Source organism: Anomaloglossus baeobatrachus, chromosome 7 (assembly GCF_048569485.1).
Source record: "Anomaloglossus baeobatrachus isolate aAnoBae1 chromosome 7, aAnoBae1.hap1, whole genome shotgun sequence".
Taxonomy (NCBI): domain Eukaryota; kingdom Metazoa; phylum Chordata; class Amphibia; order Anura; family Aromobatidae; genus Anomaloglossus; species Anomaloglossus baeobatrachus.
This window is the reverse complement of record NC_134359.1, coordinates 179,366,239-179,384,541: the sequence shown is the minus strand read 5'-3', so window position 1 is coordinate 179,384,541 and position 18,303 is coordinate 179,366,239. Positions and strand designations below refer to the sequence as shown.

General features: G+C 46.0%; 1 protein-coding gene across 5 annotated transcripts in view; it reads right to left on the bottom strand.

The window, feature by feature from the left end:
• The window catches only part of PFKL (phosphofructokinase, liver type), a 300,427-nt gene that overhangs the window by 135,381 nt on the left and 146,743 nt on the right, over positions 1 to 18,303 (bottom strand). For all 5 annotated transcript variants that reach the window (XM_075317821.1, XM_075317820.1, XM_075317822.1 and 2 more), the window contains 2 exons: positions 15,410 to 15,518; positions 11,506 to 11,601 (listed from right to left, as the gene is read on the bottom strand). In XM_075317821.1, the coding sequence (XP_075173936.1) occupies positions 11,506 to 11,601; positions 15,410 to 15,518 (205 nt within the window). The remainder of the gene's footprint in view (positions 1 to 11,505; positions 11,602 to 15,409; positions 15,519 to 18,303) is intronic.

Below are 18,303 nucleotides of genomic sequence, written 5' to 3'. Positions count from 1 at the left end.
GCTGCTCCAATGCACCCAGCTTGGCTGTATCCAGATGGGTCAGTGGGTTATTGTCCGTGTAAGCGGTGAACTTGGCCGATGCCAGGTAATGGCGGAACCGCTCGGTGATAGCCCACACCAGTGCTAGAAGGAGCTGTAATTCTCAGGATTCCTTTCGGTGGGTCGGAGTTTTCGGCTGGCAAAAGTGGTCACCCTTTCTCTTCCGTCTTGATTCTGGGCCAATACCGCCCCCAAGCCCACATTGCTGGCATCAGTATAAAGGATGAAGGGGAGGCTGTAGTCGGGGTACGCTAGGATCTCTTCCCCAGTCAACACCGCCTTCAGCTGGCGGAAGGACTCGTCGTGCTTTTCCTCCCACACTAGCGGAGTCCCAGTAGGCCTACCACCCTTGGTCTGTCCCACGAGGAGGTCTTGCATGGGGGCAGCCATCTTCGTGTACCCTTTTATGAAGCGGCGATAGTAGTCCACTAGGCCCAGGAACTGTCTCACCTCCCTCACCGTAGTCGGCCTCGGCCAGTCCTGTATGGCAGTGATCTTTTCCGGGTCTGGGGCCACGCCTTCCGCGCCCACCACGTGTCCGAGGTACTGTACCCTGGGCTTCAACAGGTGACACTTGGAGGGTTTCAGCTTCATTCCATACATGGCAAGGGACGCGAACACCTCAGCTAGGTGCTCCAGGTGAGCATCATATGTCTGTGAGTACACGATTACATCGTCCAGGTACAGCAAGACAGTCTCAAAATTCAGGTGTCCCAGACAGCATTCCATTAGCCGTTGGAGGGTTCCAGGGGCGTTGCACAGCCCAAACGGCATGCTGTTGAACTCACAGAGTCCCATGGGGGTAGCGAAGGCGGTCTTTTCACGGTCTTCGGGGGCTACGGCCACCTGCCAGTATCCGCTGGTGAGGTCGAGGGTAGAGAAGTAGTTGGCGGTCCTCAGCGCGGCTAGAGATTCTTCAATACGGGGCAGAGGATAGGCATCTTTATGGGTTATCTGGTTGATCTTCCGGTAATCCACACACATCCTCATTGTGCCATCTTTTTTCTTGACCAGCACCAACGGAGCGGCCCAGGGACTGCAGCTATCCCGAATAACCCCTGCCTCTTTCATGTTTTTCAACATATCTTTGGCGCATTGATAATGTGCGGGCGGAATAGGCCTATACCTTTCTTTAATAGGGGGGTGCCTGCCGGTGGGTATGTAGTGTTGGACCCCTTTAATCTGCCCAAAGTCTAGCGGGTGTTTGCTGAAAACCTGCTCGTATTCCTGTACTACCCGGTATACCCCGTCCCTGTGATGTGTTGGGGTATCGTCAGTGCCTACATGCAGCTCTCGACACCACTCACCCAACTGGGCAGGGGGCGTGTGGCGACTGGCGGAGGGCGAGGAGGTTGGGGAGACTGCCTCTTGGATGGTGTGGGGGTCCAGGGTTAGTATGCCACATATGGGCTCCCTATTTTTGTCATTGTGTCATTTTTCACGTCCTTAAATAAAATTGCAGCAGTTTTACTATTATTCCGGAAGCTGGACATTTTTTTCTTCTCTTTCATTGGACTCTTGCACTGTCAGAGTGTATCCGTGCATGCCGGACTTTGCCCCAGTAGAGATGGATCACCTGGATTCCTCGTCCAGGGTTAGTAGTTTGGCGAGGGTGGCGTACCGTGGGAGCCTAACCTCTTCCTCCCTACAATTTAGCACTCTCACGGGCACCCTCCCCTTCTTAACGTCCACTACTCCCCTGGCGGCCATTACGGTGGGCCAGTGTTCTGATTGCATGGGCTCTACCATGGCCGGGTAATCACGTCCCTGGGGACCTACCGCTGCCCTACACCAGATCATCATTTCGCTCCGGGGAGGCACAGTTAAAGGGGCCATGTCCATCACTCTCACTCCCCCAATCTCTCCTCCCGCAGAGTTCACTTGCTGCCGGTACATCAAGGCCCGAATCTCTCGCTGCACCGCCCTTTGTCGACCTCCCGCTGTGGTGGCGGCCAGCTGTTGTAGTAGGGTCAGCACCTCACTCATGCAATGCTCGATTACATTCGTTCCTAGCACCACCTTTGGATCATGATCGCTTGGGTTATTCCTTATCATGACCATCCCTTGGTGTTGTAGCTCGATTCGCCCCACAGTCATAGCCACATGTTTGTACCCCACTTGGGTCAAAGGGAGGCCATCAGCGGCAATCAATGTCATGCTGCTATCTGGAGGGGCAAGTTCATCCTTCCCCCAATAACGTTGATACAGTGTATACGGTATCGTGGTTACCTGAGATCCAGTGTCCAGGAGCGCCATCAGCGGGACGCCGTCCACAGCCAGAGGGATGATGGGGTGGGCCCCGATGAACCGGTCCCGCCAGTCGGGGGTGGGGGGCACTGGGTTCTACTCCTGAGGATTGGCCCTTGGCCCCAGGGGTTGTTCGTTTAACGGACACCGTCGGGAGTAGTGACCGGACTTGCTGCACTTGTAGCATATCAGAGGTCCATACCGCGGGTCAGTAGCCCTTCTCCACTGCATCCAGGGAACATCTTCGGGACGATCGGCGAGCTGTAACCCCCCCAAGGGCCTGGACCTCGTTGGAGGCTGCAGTGCGGCGAGGATCTTGGCGAGGTCTCCATCCATACGACGGACCTGGGCAGCCAGAGAAGGAGCTACCACGATGGGAGCCGTCTCAGCCGGCCACGGGGCCGCTTCCGGGACTTCGGATGCCAGGGGCTGCAGAGCCTTAATGGCCCGTTCTTTCAACACGGCAAAGTCCACATCAGGGTGCTCTAAGGCCCACAGACGCAGCTGTTTGCGGTCCTCCGGGGATCTCATCCTCTGCACGAATTGCTCTACCAGCATTTTGTTACTATCAGCATCATTGATGGGGTCCACCCGCTTCAACGTCTGGAGAGAAGTTTGTAGACGCAGGGTATAGTCTCTGATACTGTTGGTAGGCCGCTGTCGGCATTGGTAAAACTGCATTCGCAGCTCAGCCCCGGTGCGAATTTCAAAGGCAACCTGTAGCTTCTTGAAGATAGTGGCCACAGAGGACCGATCCTCCTCAGCCCAGGTCTCCGTCTCCTGCTCAGCTGCGCCGGTTAGCTGCCCCAGCACTACCGCTGCACGCTGCTTCTCAGTCAGGGGGTACAGTTCTAAAAGCGGGCTAAGCTTTTTCCGGAAGACTTGCAAGGTATCAGGTTTCCCGTCGTACTGCGGCAGCCAGGTAGCTCCGGGCACATAGGGCAAGGAGAACGGCATCACCTGAGCAAGGGCAAGGGCCGTGGCTCCCCCCGCTCCTGCGGCCAGAGCACAGCCGGGCCCATTTCCATCTGCCGGCACGTCTGCGGCTACGTCCACCGCTCCCCCAGCGGCTTCGTCGGGCGCCAACATCTTGTTTCCGTCCCCCCTTGGTGTCTTTCCGGCACCTCCTCTTCAGGGGCGGAGCTTCGGCTTTTGCGCCTGCACTGCTCGGGAAGACGCTCGAGGGGGGACTTTTCGCGCCCAATATGGCGGCTTCCGAAAATTTTCGGCCGGACACCTCCGGCGGGACACAAGGCGCACCTCTACCAGACGGCAGAGTGGTAAGATCCTGTTCGTGACGCCAAGTTGTCGCGGGCGGGGAGGGCGCTGCGCTCACCCACTGCTCGGGTCCGGCTGCTGCTGCTGCTCGCTCGGTCGGTGGCTCGAGCGGTGGGCCGGATCCCGGGGACTCGAGCGGCGCCCGAGAGTGAAAGGGGTGGTTTGGTTTAGGGATATTGTCCGTGACGCCACCCACGGTTTGTGGTGAGGTTGGGACACCACCGCTGCTCTGTACGGGGATCCCGGCAGCGTTGACAGGGAGCAGCTGAGATGTTTTCTCCCCTCCGTGGGTAGGGGGGTTTTTGGTGGTCCCGGGGCCCGCTGGTGGAGGTCGGAAGGTGGGTTGCGGGGGCCTGGCCGGGTGCAGGGTCGCGGGGCAGCGCAGTGCCAGACGGCACGGTGGTACTTACTCAGCCAGTAGTGCACACGGAGTCTCTGGTAAAACAAACGGCTGGATGGACGAGTCCCACAGACAGCTGCGGCGGTCACTCCCGGTAGGTTGGCGGTAACTGTCTCTCCCTGCACCGGTGTTCTGTTCTCGGCCCCAATGGCTTCCCACTGATAGCCAACATACCGCTAGGGAGCGGGCTAAGGGAGCCCTTCCGTTGCCCGCAGGCTCTGGCCCTGGGAACTCTAGCTCTGGCGGTAGCTTTATCTCCCTCACGGTTTGGACGGTTGCCTTCAGTCGGGTCTTTACTGCTGGGAAATCCCGGAGGTTCCCGTCGCTGACGGATTTGACTGGTTTTACGGCGACTCCTAGCCTGGTCGGGGTCCGTAGGCCCTGCCGGATGGTGCTGGCTTCTCTTCGCTCCCCGGTTCGGTACCGGCGGGCCACCGCCCGTCCCCGGTCCTTACGGTTGTGCGTCAATCGGCCCCTCCGGCAGACGGTCACCACCGTCTGCCAACCTTGCTGTCAGGTGCCCGGGCCACGGTCAGTCTGCTCCTCTACTACCACTTCCTCGCACTTTGACTTCCCTAACTCAACTCCTTGCTTTTCCCGCCTCCAGGACTGTGAACTCCTCGGTGGGTGGAGCCAACCACCTGGCTCCGCCCCACCTGGTGTGGACATCAGCCCCTGGAGGGAGGCAACAAGGATTTGTGTCTGACTTAGGTGTTCCTAACCGGGGTGTGGGGTGTGTTGTTGCAGTACCTGTGACGTCCTGGCTTGTCCAGGGCGCCACAATCATATCTAACTGTAGTGTTCTGTGTCAGATACTTTTATGGTGACTAAATTCAAATCTTCAAAAGGAAAACCTTCATCTTGTCACTGATCTTCTACACCTCAGTTTTGACACAGATCTGTTGTTACATGCAAAAATACTGAAAGGGAACAGCAATGTTTCAGTACTTCATTATATGTTTGGGTTTTTATCAAACTTTACAAAGACCCACAATGTTTTTTCTATGACAGACCAAAAGCAAAAAGGCATTGGATATGGATGATGTTGCTTATTCTTCTGTGTAAGATCACACAGAAAAAAAAAATGTTTCTTAGGGGTTTTTTTTAATTCTGTTTAGGTTATTTTCTATTCTGTGTTTTGTTTTTGTGGATCTAAACAATGCCACCTCCAGTAAAGAAAGTTGACAGCAGACAAAGTTTAAAAACACCCACTGTCCAAAACATTACAATTTCGCTGAGACAGAAAAACAACCTCATGTATATGAGGACACCATAACCATCTGGGAAACAGGCTGAACTGAAGAGTAGTTGTCAGCACAGTACGACTGTTCATGCCGAGCACAGGCGCAGTGCACCATCTTGATGGCCAACCAGATCTTTGCACCTTATTGTTTTTCTCTTCAGTTCTCACACTCCTCTAACTTTTGTAAAAACAGCTGTCAATCAAGGATGAAAGGGGTTGAGACAACTACAAAAAACAAAAGTTGGCTATGCCAAGGGCGCACGTTGTTTAAACAGTTATTTTGTGCTGACAGACACCCTAATCCCATGTTCTCATATTAGTGATGAGCCAGCACTACCACACTCAGCTTACTTGACTTCCATTATAATAATATTTTTTATTTCTGAAGAGCCAACATATTCTGCAGCGCTTTACAATTCAGAGGTTCATATACAAGCATGTAACAGTTATAGAAAATACAATAATTAGACCAGAAATAAAGACAACCCTGCTCGTAAGAGCTTACAACCTACAATGAGGTGGTGTGGAGGGGACAAGGTACAAGTGCTTATTTACAATGTCAATCCAGGCATCTCAAAGAAATGGGGATAGACAAAGGCTGCATGAACCAGTCGTCAGCCAATCTCCGTGATGCTTTTGGGTACAGTGGAGTTTGACGGACAGTTATGTTTTGAGAAGTAGTGGAGGGACTCTGAAATGAATTTGATCAGGGAGTGTGATAGGCCACCCTAAAGCCTGCTTTACATGTTACGATTTCGCATACAATATCGTATGCGATCGTAACCGCCCCCATCGTATGTGCGGTACGTTCAATTTGTTGAATGTGCCGCACAAACGATTAACCCTCGTCACACGAACTTACCCGTCCATACGACCTCGATGTGGGCAGCGAACGTCCACTTCCTGGAGTGGGAGGGACTTTCGGCGTCACATCGACGTCACGCAGCAGCCGGCCAATAGAAGCGGAAGGGCGGAGATGAGCGGGACCGTAAACATCCCGCCCACCTCCTTTCTTCCGCATTGCTGGCCGGGAGCCGCAGGACGCAGGTAAGATCTGTTCATCGTTCGCGGGGTGTCACACACAGCGATCTGTGCTACCCCGGGTACGATGAACAATCTGACGTTCAATTGTTAGGAATTGAACGATGTGCATGCGATGAACGTTTTAACGTTCAATCGCAATCGCACGTACCCGTCACACACTACAATGTACCTTACGATGCCGGATGTGTGTCACTTACGACGTGACCCCGCCGACACATCGTAAGATATATTGTAGCGTGCAAAACGGGCTTAAGAAGATGTGTTTTTAGGGAGCGCCTGAAGCTGTGAAAGTTGTGGATCGCCCTAGTATCTTAGGGTAGAACATTGGTGCATCTCGGCAGACGTCTTGGAGTCAGAAGTGGGAGGTTCGGATTAGTGTGGATGTTAGTCGAAAGTCGTTTGAGGAGCGTAGAGAACAGGTAGGGTGATAGACAGAGATGAGGGTGGAAATGTAGGGGGGTGCCGCACTGTGGAGAGCTTTGTGGGTGAGAACAAGCAATTTGAATTGGATCCTATAATGTATGGGCAGCCAGTGCAATGACTGGCACAGAGAGGAAGCGTTGTAGTAAAGATTAGCCAGATAGGTGACCCTGGCTGCAGCGTTAAGAGTGGACTGTAGAGGAGAAAGTCTAGTGAAGGGGAGGCCAATTAATAGAGAATTACAGTAATCAAGGCAGCAGAGGATCAGGGCCACGGTGAGGGTTTTTGTAGTTTCTATGGTGAGGAAGGGGAAGATTCTAGAGATGGTCTTTAGGAGAAAACGACAGGAGCGGACAAGAGATTATATATAGAAGGTGAAGGAGAGATTGGTGTATAACACCCAGACAATGAGGATGCGACCTAGGAGTTATGATGCCGCACACATAGAGGGAGATGTCAGGTTTAGGAAGGTTAAAAGACAGAGAGAGTGGAAGTAGTTCAGCTTTGGAAAGGTTAAGTTTCAGATAGAGAGCGGCCATGATGTTGGAAACTGCAGACAGAGTCACTGGTGTTCTGTAGTACCATGGTGGTGAGGTCAGAGGATGAGGTGTACACTGTGTGTAGAATTATTAGGCAAATGAGTATTTTGATCACATGATAATTTTTATACATGTTGTCCTACTCCAAGCTGTATAGGCTTGAGAGCCAACTACCAATTAAGTAAATCAGATGATGTGCATCTCTGTAATGAGGAGGGGAGTGGTGTAAAGACATCAACACCCTACTTAAAGTGTGCTTAATCATTAGGCAACTTCCTTTCCTTTGGCAAAATGGGTCAGATGAGAGGTTTGACGGGCTCTAAAAAGTCCAAAATTGTGAGATGTCTTGCAAAGGGATGCAGCAGTCTTAAAATTGCCAAACTTTTGAAGCGTGATCACCGAACAATCAAGCGTTTCATGGCAAATAGGCAACAGGCTCGCAAGAAGCGTGTTGGGCAAAAAATGCGCAAAATAATGCCAAGATGCCTTTTGCCACCAGTTTTGCCATACGTCAGAGCTGCAACCTTACTGGAGTATCAAGAAGCACAAGGTGTGCCATACTCCGGGACATGACCAAGGTAAGGAAGGCTGAAACACGACCCACCTTTGAACAAGAAACCTAAAATAAAACGTCAAGACTGGGCCAAGAAATATCTTAAGACTGAGTTTTCAAAGGTTTTATGGAATAATGAAATGAGAGTGACTCTTGATGGGCCAGATGGATGGGCCAGAGGCTGGATCAGTAAAGGGCAGAGAGCTCCACTCCGACTCAGAAGCGATCAAGGTGAAGGTGGGGTACTGGTATGGGCTGGTATCCTCAAAGATGAACTTGTGAGACCTTTTCGAGTTGAGGATGGAGTGAAGCTCAACTCCCAGACCTACTGCCAGTTTCTGGAAGACAACTTCTTCAAGCAGTGGTACAGGAAGTAGTCGGTATCGTTCAAGAAACTCATGATTTTCATGCAGGACAATGCTCCATCACATGCATCCAACTACTCCACAGCGTGGCTGGCCAGTAAAGGTCTAAAAGATTAAAAAATAATGACATGGCCCCTTTGTTCACCTGATCTGAACCCCATAGAGAATCTGTGGTCCCTCATAAAATGTAAGATCTACAGGGAGGGAAACCAGTACACTTCTCGGAACAGTGTCTGGGAGGCTGTGGTGGCTGCTACACGCAATGTTGATCGGAAACAGATCAAGCAACTGACAATCTATGGATGGTAGGCTGCCGAGTGTCATCATAAATAAAGGTGATTATATTGGTCACTAATTTTTGGGGGGTTTGTTTTTGCATGTCAGAAATGTTTATTTCTAAATTTTGTGCAGTTATATTGGTTTACCTGGGGAAAATAAACAAGTGAGATGGGAATATATTTGGTTTTTATTAAGTTGCCTAATAATTCTGCACAGTAATAGTTACCTGCACAAACAGATATCCTCCTAACATAGCCAAATCTAAAAACACCCAGCTCCAACTTCCAAAAATATTAATCTTTGATATTTATGAGTCTTTTGGGTTGATTGAGAATATAGTTGTTGATCAATAATAAAAAAATCCTCTAAAATACAATTTGCCTAATAATTCTGCACAGTGTATAGTTGTGTGTCATCAGCATAAAGATGGGACTGGAAGCCAAATTTGCTGATGGTGTATCCATATGGGGCAGTATAGAGAGAGAAAAGAAGAGGGCCAAGGACTGAACCTAGAGGGACCAAAACAGGGAGAGGAAGAGGAGAAGATGTGGAGCCTGCAAATGATACACTGAATGAGAGACCAGAAATATATGAAGAGAACCAGGAGAGTGTGGTGTCCTTTAGGCAGACTGAATGGAGCATAGAGAGAAGGAGGTGATGGTCGACAGTGTCGAAGGCTGCAGAGAGGTCAAGAAGGATAAGCAAAAAGTAGTTACCATAACGTTTTACTGTCAAGAGGTCATTGGTCACTTTGATGAGGGTAGTTTCTGTCGAGTGTAAGGTGCAGAAGCCAGATTGTAAAGGATCTAGAAGAGAGAGAATGGAGAGCTAACAGGTGAGGCGGGAGTAGACCAGGTACTCCAAGAAATTGGAGATGAAGGGGAGATTGGAGACTTGTCTGTAGTTGCTTGTGCAGGATGGGTCAAAAAAAGGTTGTTTGTTTTTTTTAATAATGGAGCAATGATAGAGTGTCAGACAGGAAGGGAAGATACCAGAAGAGAGTAAAGGCCCCGTTACACGCGTCGATTTATCGTGCGATCGCATGTGCGATCGTACCCGCCCCCATCGTTTGTGCGTGACGGGCAATTTGTTGCCCGTGTCGCACAAAGTCGATCACCCCTGTCACACGTACTTACCTCCTGAACGACCTCGCTGTGGGCGGCAAACATCCTCTTCCTGAAGGGGGAGGGATGTTCGGCGTCACAGCGACGTCAAACAGCGGCCACCCAATAGAAGCAGAGGGACGGAGATTAGCGGGACGTAACATCCCGCCCACCTCCTTCCTTCCTCATTGCCGGCGGGACGCAAGTAAGCTGTGTTCGTCGTTCCAGGGGTGTCACAAGGAGCGATGTGTGCTGCCTCAGGAACGACGAACAACCTGCATCCAGGAATGTGACCGATATTTTGAAAATGAACGACGTGTCAACGAGCAACGATAAGGTGAGTATTTTTGCTTGTTAACAGTCGCTCGTAGCTGTCACGCGCTACGATATGTCAAACGATGCCGGATGTGCGTCACGGAATCCGTGACCCCGACGACATATCGCCCGATATATCGTAGCGTGTAACGGAGCCTTGAGAGAGAGATTGAAGATTGTAGTTAGGCGAGTAGTGATGACAGGAGAGAGAGAGACTGGAGTAGGTGTGAGTAGAAGGGATCAGTAGTGCAAGTGGTAGCACGAGAAGAAAAGAAAAGCCTGGAGACTACTTCTTCTGTAACTGGATCAAATGTGGAAAGTGAGCCGGCGGGATGTGGGGAGGGATGGGATTCACCACGCTTGGTGGCCGGGAGCTGATCTCTCAGCGGATGTTTTCTATTATCTCTGCGAAATAGGAGGCCAGATCATTAGCATAAAGGTCTGTGATGGGGGTCTGTACATTGGGGCTAAGGAGGAAGTGAAAGATGTCAGAGAGCTTTTTCAGATTTATGGACAGCAAGGAGATCAGAGTGGTGAAGTAAGTCTGCTTGGCGAGTTGAAGGGCAGTGTTGTAGGTTCTTAACATGAATTTGTAGCGTATGAAGTTTTCTGGAGTGCGAGTTTTCATCCAGAGGCCTACTCCGTATACATGTCGCGCCTATTTGAGCATCCAATTGCTGGCTACGAGGGCAAAGCATGGTAGTGCTCGCTCATCACTAGTTATTAGCTCATCCTCTACTTCATATCTGAGCCTAGCAAGAAACGGCTGCTTACAACATTTTTGCAATGACAAAGTCTTTTTTTTATTGCATTATACTTTATGATCCTTTCCATTTTGAGATTTGGAAAGACCATATATAGAATAGAGAAATAGAGGAATAGTATACTACAAACCAATTAATCAAACATCTAAAACAAAATACAGTACTTTGTAAATCACAGTTAAAACCAAAATGCGAAAAAAAAAAAACTATGCAGTAGTTTAATAACAATTATAGTTATAAACCAGACCAATGTCACGTGAGGGGAGTGCAAATCCAAAAAAGTATGGTAGGTAGGAGAAATGGAGGGAGTATTTAGTCCCCTATTCAGTCCTTTCCTGCCCATTATCCATAAGCCTAATTGAAATATATTGTTGGCTTGCAAAGACAGATACCCCACTATCCCTTCATTAATTTGCTAGCCTTTTGTGCACACTCCTCATATGACATTAGTCTGGTTTATAACTATGGTTGTTGTTATACTACATAGTGTTTTAGCTGCGATAAATACAGTATTTTGTTTTTGATTAATTGGTCTGCACCATTTTGTGATTTCCAGAACGTGTTTTGCAGATGTGAATGCTTATTTGTTGAACAAATGGCACCATTAATCATATAGGGAAGTATATTAATTAAAAAATTAACTATCTCCTCCAAAACAGTATTTACATGGCTTACAACAACGTCTCTAATGACCACAAGAAACATAAATAAACTTCTACAGAGAAGACGACAAGACTAACAGCCCAGTTGTGAATACAGTTATTCACATACCGTCACGTTATTTGACCATTTATTCAAGTTCCTACAATCAGTTGTAAAGCTGCTAAGCGCTGCCAGAATTAATATATACAATTATACAGACCATCAACATTTCTATTCTTTAAACCAATAAAAAGAAGAGGATTAAACAACATACCTCTTTCACATAATTAGAAGAAATTGGTTCCCCTTTGCAATTAATTGCTCCTTCAGCGATTATAATGATGTTTAGCCTTGAACCTCGACTACGAGACTGTAGAAAGAAAAAAATAGCCAGATTTGTCTTTCCCATGACCAAATGTTTATCACTCTAGGAAACATGTCTCCATTACTTCAGGGTGTAATGATGCTCAATTTCAGCAAATGCTTGGCAGTGTACAGAGTTGTGAGCACTAAAGTCATTTTTATGCTTTTTTCCGTTCGACCATATTATTTTGTGGCCAACTGCAGCCCAAGAATGGTATTAATGCTCCTATCTGGAGATTGGGGATGGACAGACTCATTATAATGCATTTAATTACAATCAACCAGTATTTCTGAGCTATGAAGTATATTAGTTTTTGCCCTTGACCTGATAGTGGGAAACTGCTTTGAGCATCACAGTGAGCCCCTAACGAATTGGCCCTATTTTTAGCTGAAGAGGTTGCACCAATTATATGTCTGACCCTGCTGGAGATATTGGAGCTTTATTATACTACTAGAAAAATAAATATAAAACAGTAATTGTATGGCCAATAAATGTAACTGCGAGTTTTGATTAAAGGGAATTTGTCACCAGATTTTACTACTTAATCTAAGTAATGTAATATCAGCATACTGTAGAGAGAGACTGTGATCCTAGCAAGTGTCAGCTTCTTGTCTGCTTAGCAGAAGATTATCACTAGAGGACTACTTGGCCGACTACCAGGTAGTCTAACCCCGCCCTCACCAATGATTGGCAGCTTTGTGTATACACTGTACAAAGTCAGAAAGACAATCAGAGGTGTGGGCAGGGTTACACAAAGCTCAACATTCAGACAACTGATAGCTCTGCAGCAGAAAAAAAGCAAATTAAAACTACAACACCCAGTAAAGTAAGTAATTCAATGCTTCAAATAAGGGTTCTGCCATCAAATGGAGTAGCAAAAACCTGGTGACAGATGATTCTCTTTAATAGGCAACAACAACAAAAAGAGAATACTCATTAAACACACTAAACACAAATATACAGTGGGTATGGAAAGTATTCAGACCCCTTTAAAATGTTCACTCTTTGTTTCATTGCATCCATTTGGTAAATTCAAAAAAAGTTATTTTTTTTCTCATTAATGTACACTCTGAACCCCATCTTGACATAAAAAAAAACAGTAACGTAGAAAGATTTGCAAATTTATTAAACCACCCATCATAGGAAGCCGATGGGTTGCCGTGACAGTCATGAGTCTGCTGAAAACCCCCGTATTAGTCATGACTATACACCATTGAAGCCAGCTCGTGGTTGGTGTTCATAGGAGACTTTGATTTTTGCTATATGTAGCAATACTGTGGTATTGCTGCATATAGCACAAGAGATAAGATGATCCCTAAGGGGACTAACAAATACAATTTTAAAAAATAAAGTTTTATAAAATATTAAAAAGGAAAATATAAAAGTGCAAATCACCTTTGTTTTGTCCTGTTAAAAATTTAGAAAAAAAAATAGATATATGTGGAATAGCTACATTCATAAAAGTCAGATATATCAAAATATAAAATAAATTAACCGATTGGTCAGTGGCATAACAAAAAAAAATCAAAGCGTCAGAATTGCATTTTTTCAGCCAACCCAACAGCTCAAAATAAGGTAATAAAAGGCAAAGAAAAACATTGCATCTACCCACAATGGTATCAATAAAAACACGGGCTCAAAGTGCAAAAAGCAGGCACTGCCCCACATCCAGAAAACTGAAACCCTTACGGCTCGAACGACTTTTTTCCACCACTTAAAGGGAACCTGTCAGCAGAAATTTCGCCCAAAACCTAAAAGATTCCCCCTCCGCAGCTCCTGGGCTGCATTCTAGAAAGGTCCCTGTTATTATTGTGCCCCATGTGAGACCAAAATAAAGACTTTATAAAGTGGTACCTTTTTGTATTCAGATACTGTAAATGTGACACGGGGGCGGGCTTTCTGGCGTCCCTTATTCTGCCTCTTGGTCCTGTATGCCGCCCCAATCGCTCCTTTCCATAGCTGATGCACCGCCCACTGCTCCAGCCATCCCCGCGCATGCCCAGTGCCAGTCTCACGGGACTGAGCAGTGTGACCGCTGGTGACGTGTGCGCAGGCAAGTGATTATGGGCGGGGCTGTGATTGTTATCAGCAAGTACCCACCCATAATCTCGTGAGCGCGCAAACCTCACCAGCGGTCACACTGTGCTCAGGCTGGATGCTAGACTGTATGGGCTGCTTCCAGGGATGACGTCCCTTTTGTCACGTGATAGTATTTTGAACACGCCCCTATCACGTGACAAAAGGGACGTCATCCCTGGAAGCAGCCCATACAGTCTAGCATCCAGCCTTAGCACAGTGTGACCGCTGGTGAGGTTTGTCCCGTGAGACTGGCACTGGGCATGCGCGGGGATGGCTGGAGCAGTGGGCGGTGCATCAGCTATGGAAAGGAGTGATTGGGGCGGCATACAGGACCAGGAGGCAGAATAAGGGATGCCAGAAAGCCCGCCCCCGTGTCACATTTACAGTATCTGAATACAAAAAGGTACCACTTTATAAAGTCTTTATTTTGGTCTCACATGGGGCACAATAATAACAGGGACCTTTCTAGAATGCAGCCCAGGAGCTGCAGAGGGGGAATCTTTTAGGTTTTGGGCGAAATTTCTGCTGACAGGTTCCCTTTAATAAAACAAACACTATACATGTTTGGAATTGCCGTAATCCAATTGCCTTTGAGAATCATATCCCAAGTTTATTTTTACCACATAAAGAACTATGAAAATAAATAAAAAATTGCTGAATTGTGCTTTTTTTGCTATTTCGCAATATTTGGAATTTTTTACCTACTTTCCAGTACATCAAATGATGGATGGAGTTGCTGAAAAGTACAAGTCGTCCAGCAAAAAACAAGCCCTCACACTGCTATATACAGAAAAATAAATCATTTGTCTCTCGGAGGAAGGCGAGGAAAAAATAAAAACTGAAACGGAAATTGTCTGCGGCGTGATGGTGTTAATGGTTTCGTCCAGGACTTCTAGCTGAGAAAAACTGACGCCAGCTGACAATGCTTCTGTGAATGGAAAGCTTGAAGATCTGTGTCTTCACTCAATTTTACACTATCGGCAATCCTCTATTTAGTAATGTCTTTGAAGCATACTGAATGTGTTACATATGACTTCTCCAAACAAATACAGCAAATGCTACATGGACGGTATTCTGGAAGTTTCCAGCAGATAATGACCAGGGACGTCATATATAATCCATTCAGCTACTCTGCTCTATAACACTAAACACCTTCATTGCACCAGATTTCGAGCTGTCAGGGTCCCTTTAAGGCTGGACTCACACGAGCGTATGGCATCCGATGCGAGAGCATCGGATGCGATATGCTAATGCCCCCTGGCTCAGGCTCTGCTGTGAGCCTGAGCCGAGTGTCATGCGACTGTAACCCGATCTTGCGATCGGGTCACAGCTGTGAAGCTGTGTGCGGGCGCTGAGGAGGAGAGGGAGGGGTTAATCCCCCCATCTCCTCCACTGTCAGCCTGTGCGTATATCGCACTGCACTGGGATAACATCCGAGTGCAGTCCGATGTATCTCTCGCATCCATTCACTTGAATGGGTGCGAGAGATACGGCGGTAGCAGCAAAACGCAGCATGCTGTCGCTTTTCTCGCATCCAGAATCTGGATGCGAGAAAAGCTGACCAACAGCTCAACCTCATTGCCTAACATTGGTCAGAGTGCAATGCGAGAATTTCTCGCATTGCACTCGTCCGATTTTCACGCTCATGTGAGCGTACACTAACTTAGACAATGACACACAAACACCCCATTTCACTATAATAGCATGTCTAATTTCTATCAAATCTAATACTTACCTCCCCGAGCCTTGCACACATGACATCTTCCCAGCCTTCTTCAGGAGGACATTCTGGGATAAAAAGCCAGTCAGCCCCAGATGCTAAAGCTGACACTAATGCCAAATACCTATGAAAGTAAAAAGGAATCTGACATGTAGATTACTAGTTAGGATCTCAGAAAATGGCGACACAAGCAAAATTATATTTCTTACGAATTTTGGAATTTTCGCCACTTAAAAAAAAAAACAAAACTATACATGTTTGGTGTCTGCGAATTCATACTAACCTAGAGAAACATATTGCCAGGTCAGCTTTACCATATGGTGATATGGTGAACATGAAAATTTAAAAAAAAAAAAAAAAATTATGAAACTGCACATTTTTTGCACTTTCATCACACTTGGAATTTGTTTATCACTTTCCAGTGCGTCACATGTTAAAATGAATGAGGTCAATGAAAAACAGAACTTATCCCAAAAAACAAAGGCCTAATATAGCTATGCAGATGGGAGAATAAATAAGTTATGGCTCTTTTAAGGGAGGAAAAAATTAAAGTGCAAAAATTAAATATCATTAGGTAGTAAAGGGGTTAACAAGCCTATAAAGGCATAAAGGCAATGCCAGAAAAAAAAAGTTATTGCACACACAATAAAAAAAAAATACAGGAAGTACAAAGTAAAAAACAAAAAAACAACAAAAATACAACACCTCTTCAGGACTGAGAGGAAAAAGTTCATGCGTTATACAGATTATAGGAGCCATCTAGCTGGGAGACACATAGACAGCCTACTTTTAAAGCAAACTGGGATCCCTGATCTAATAGGTACAATATACAGACCAAGTAGTGGGTCACGCAATGGCTTAACTTTCATCGCTCTAAGGCAGGGTTCCCCAACTCCAGTCCTCGAGGGCCGCCAACAGTGCATGTTTTCAGGATTTCCTTAGCATTGCATGGGTGTTGGAATCATCAACTGTGCAGGTGATTAAATTATCACATGTGCAATACTAAGGAAATCCTGAAAACATGCACTGTTGGCGGCCCTTGAGGACTGGAATTGGGGACCCATGCTCTAAGGCAGACCTGGACAAGGGGCGGCCCGCGGGCCACATCCGGCCCGCCTACTCTCTGTGACCGGCCCGCCTGGCTTAGGGCGTCCTTGCTGGCCGGTCACTGATGAGGGCAATCTGACCTGTTGTCCGGAGCTAGTATAATACAGGTGTATATAGTGGTGTAGTATAATACAGGTGTATATAGTGGTGTAGTATAATACAGGTGTATATAGGGGTGTAGTATAATACAGGTGTATATAGGGGTGTAGTATAATACAGGTGAATATAGGGGTGTAGTATAATACAGGTGTATATAGGGGTGTAGTATAATACAAGTGTATATAGGGGTGTAGTGATGTAGGTTATCACAGGTGTACTATATAGTGATGTAGTGGTGCAGTTTATTACAGGTGTAGTATATAGTGATGTAGTATATTACAGGTGTATATAGTGGTGTAGTATAATACAGGTGTATATAGTGGTGTAGTATAATACAGGTGTATATAGTGGTGTAGTATAATACAGGTGTATATAGTGGTGTAGTATAATACAGGTGTATATAGTGGTGTAGTATAATACAGGTGTATATAGTGGTGTAGTATAATACAGGTGTATATAGTGGTGTAGTATAATACAGGTGTATATAGTGGTGTAGTATAATACAGGTGTATATAGTGGTGTAGTATAATACAGGTGTATATAGTGGTGTAGTATAATACAGGTGTATATAGTGGTGTAGTATAATACAGGTGTATATAGTGGTGTAGTATAATACAGGTGTATATAGTGGTGTAGTATAATACAGGTGTATATAGTGGTGTAGTGGTGTAGTATAATACAGGTGTATATAGTGGTGTAGTATAATACAGGTGTATATACTGGTGTAGTATAATACAGGTGTATATAGTGGTGTAGTATAATACAGGTGTATATAGTGGTGTAGTATAATACAGGTGTATATAGTGGTGTAATATAATACAGGTGTATATAGTGGTGTAGTATAATACAGGTGTATATAGTGGTTTAGTATAATACAGGTGTATATAGTGGTGTAGTATAATACAGGTGTATATAGTGGTGTAGTATAATACAGGTGTATATAGGGGTGTAGTATAATACAGGTGTATATAGGGGTGTAGTATAATACAGGTGAATATAGGGGTGTAGTATAATACAGGTGTATATAGGGGTGTAGTATAATACAAGTGTATATAGGGGTGTAGTGATGTAGGTTATCACAGGTGTACTATATAGTGATGTAGTGGTGCAGTTTATTACAGGTGTAGTATATAGTGATGTAGTATATTACAGGTGTATATAGTGGTGTAGTATAATACAGGTGTATATAGTGGTGTAGTATAATACAGGTGTATATAGTGGTGTAGTATAATACAGGTGTATATAGTGGTGTAGTATAATACAGGTGTATATAGTGGTGTAGTATAATACAGGTGTATATAGTGGTGTAGTGGTGTAGTATAATACAGGTGTATATAGTGGTGTAGTATAATACAGGTGTATATAGTGGTGTAGTATAATACAGGTGTATATAGTGGTGTAGTATAATACAGGTGTATATAGTGGTGTAGTATAATACAGGTGTATATAGTGGTGTAATATAATACAGGTGTATATAGTGGTGTAGTATAATACAGGTGTATATAGTGGTTTAGTATAATACAGGTGTATATAGTGGTGTAGTATAATACAGGTGTATATAGGGGTGTAGTATAATACAGGTGTATATAGTGGTGTAGTATAATACAGGTGTATATAGTGGTGTAGTATAATACAGGTGTATATAGTGGTGCAGTATAATACAGGTGTATATAGGGGTGTAGTGGTGTAGTATAATACAGGTC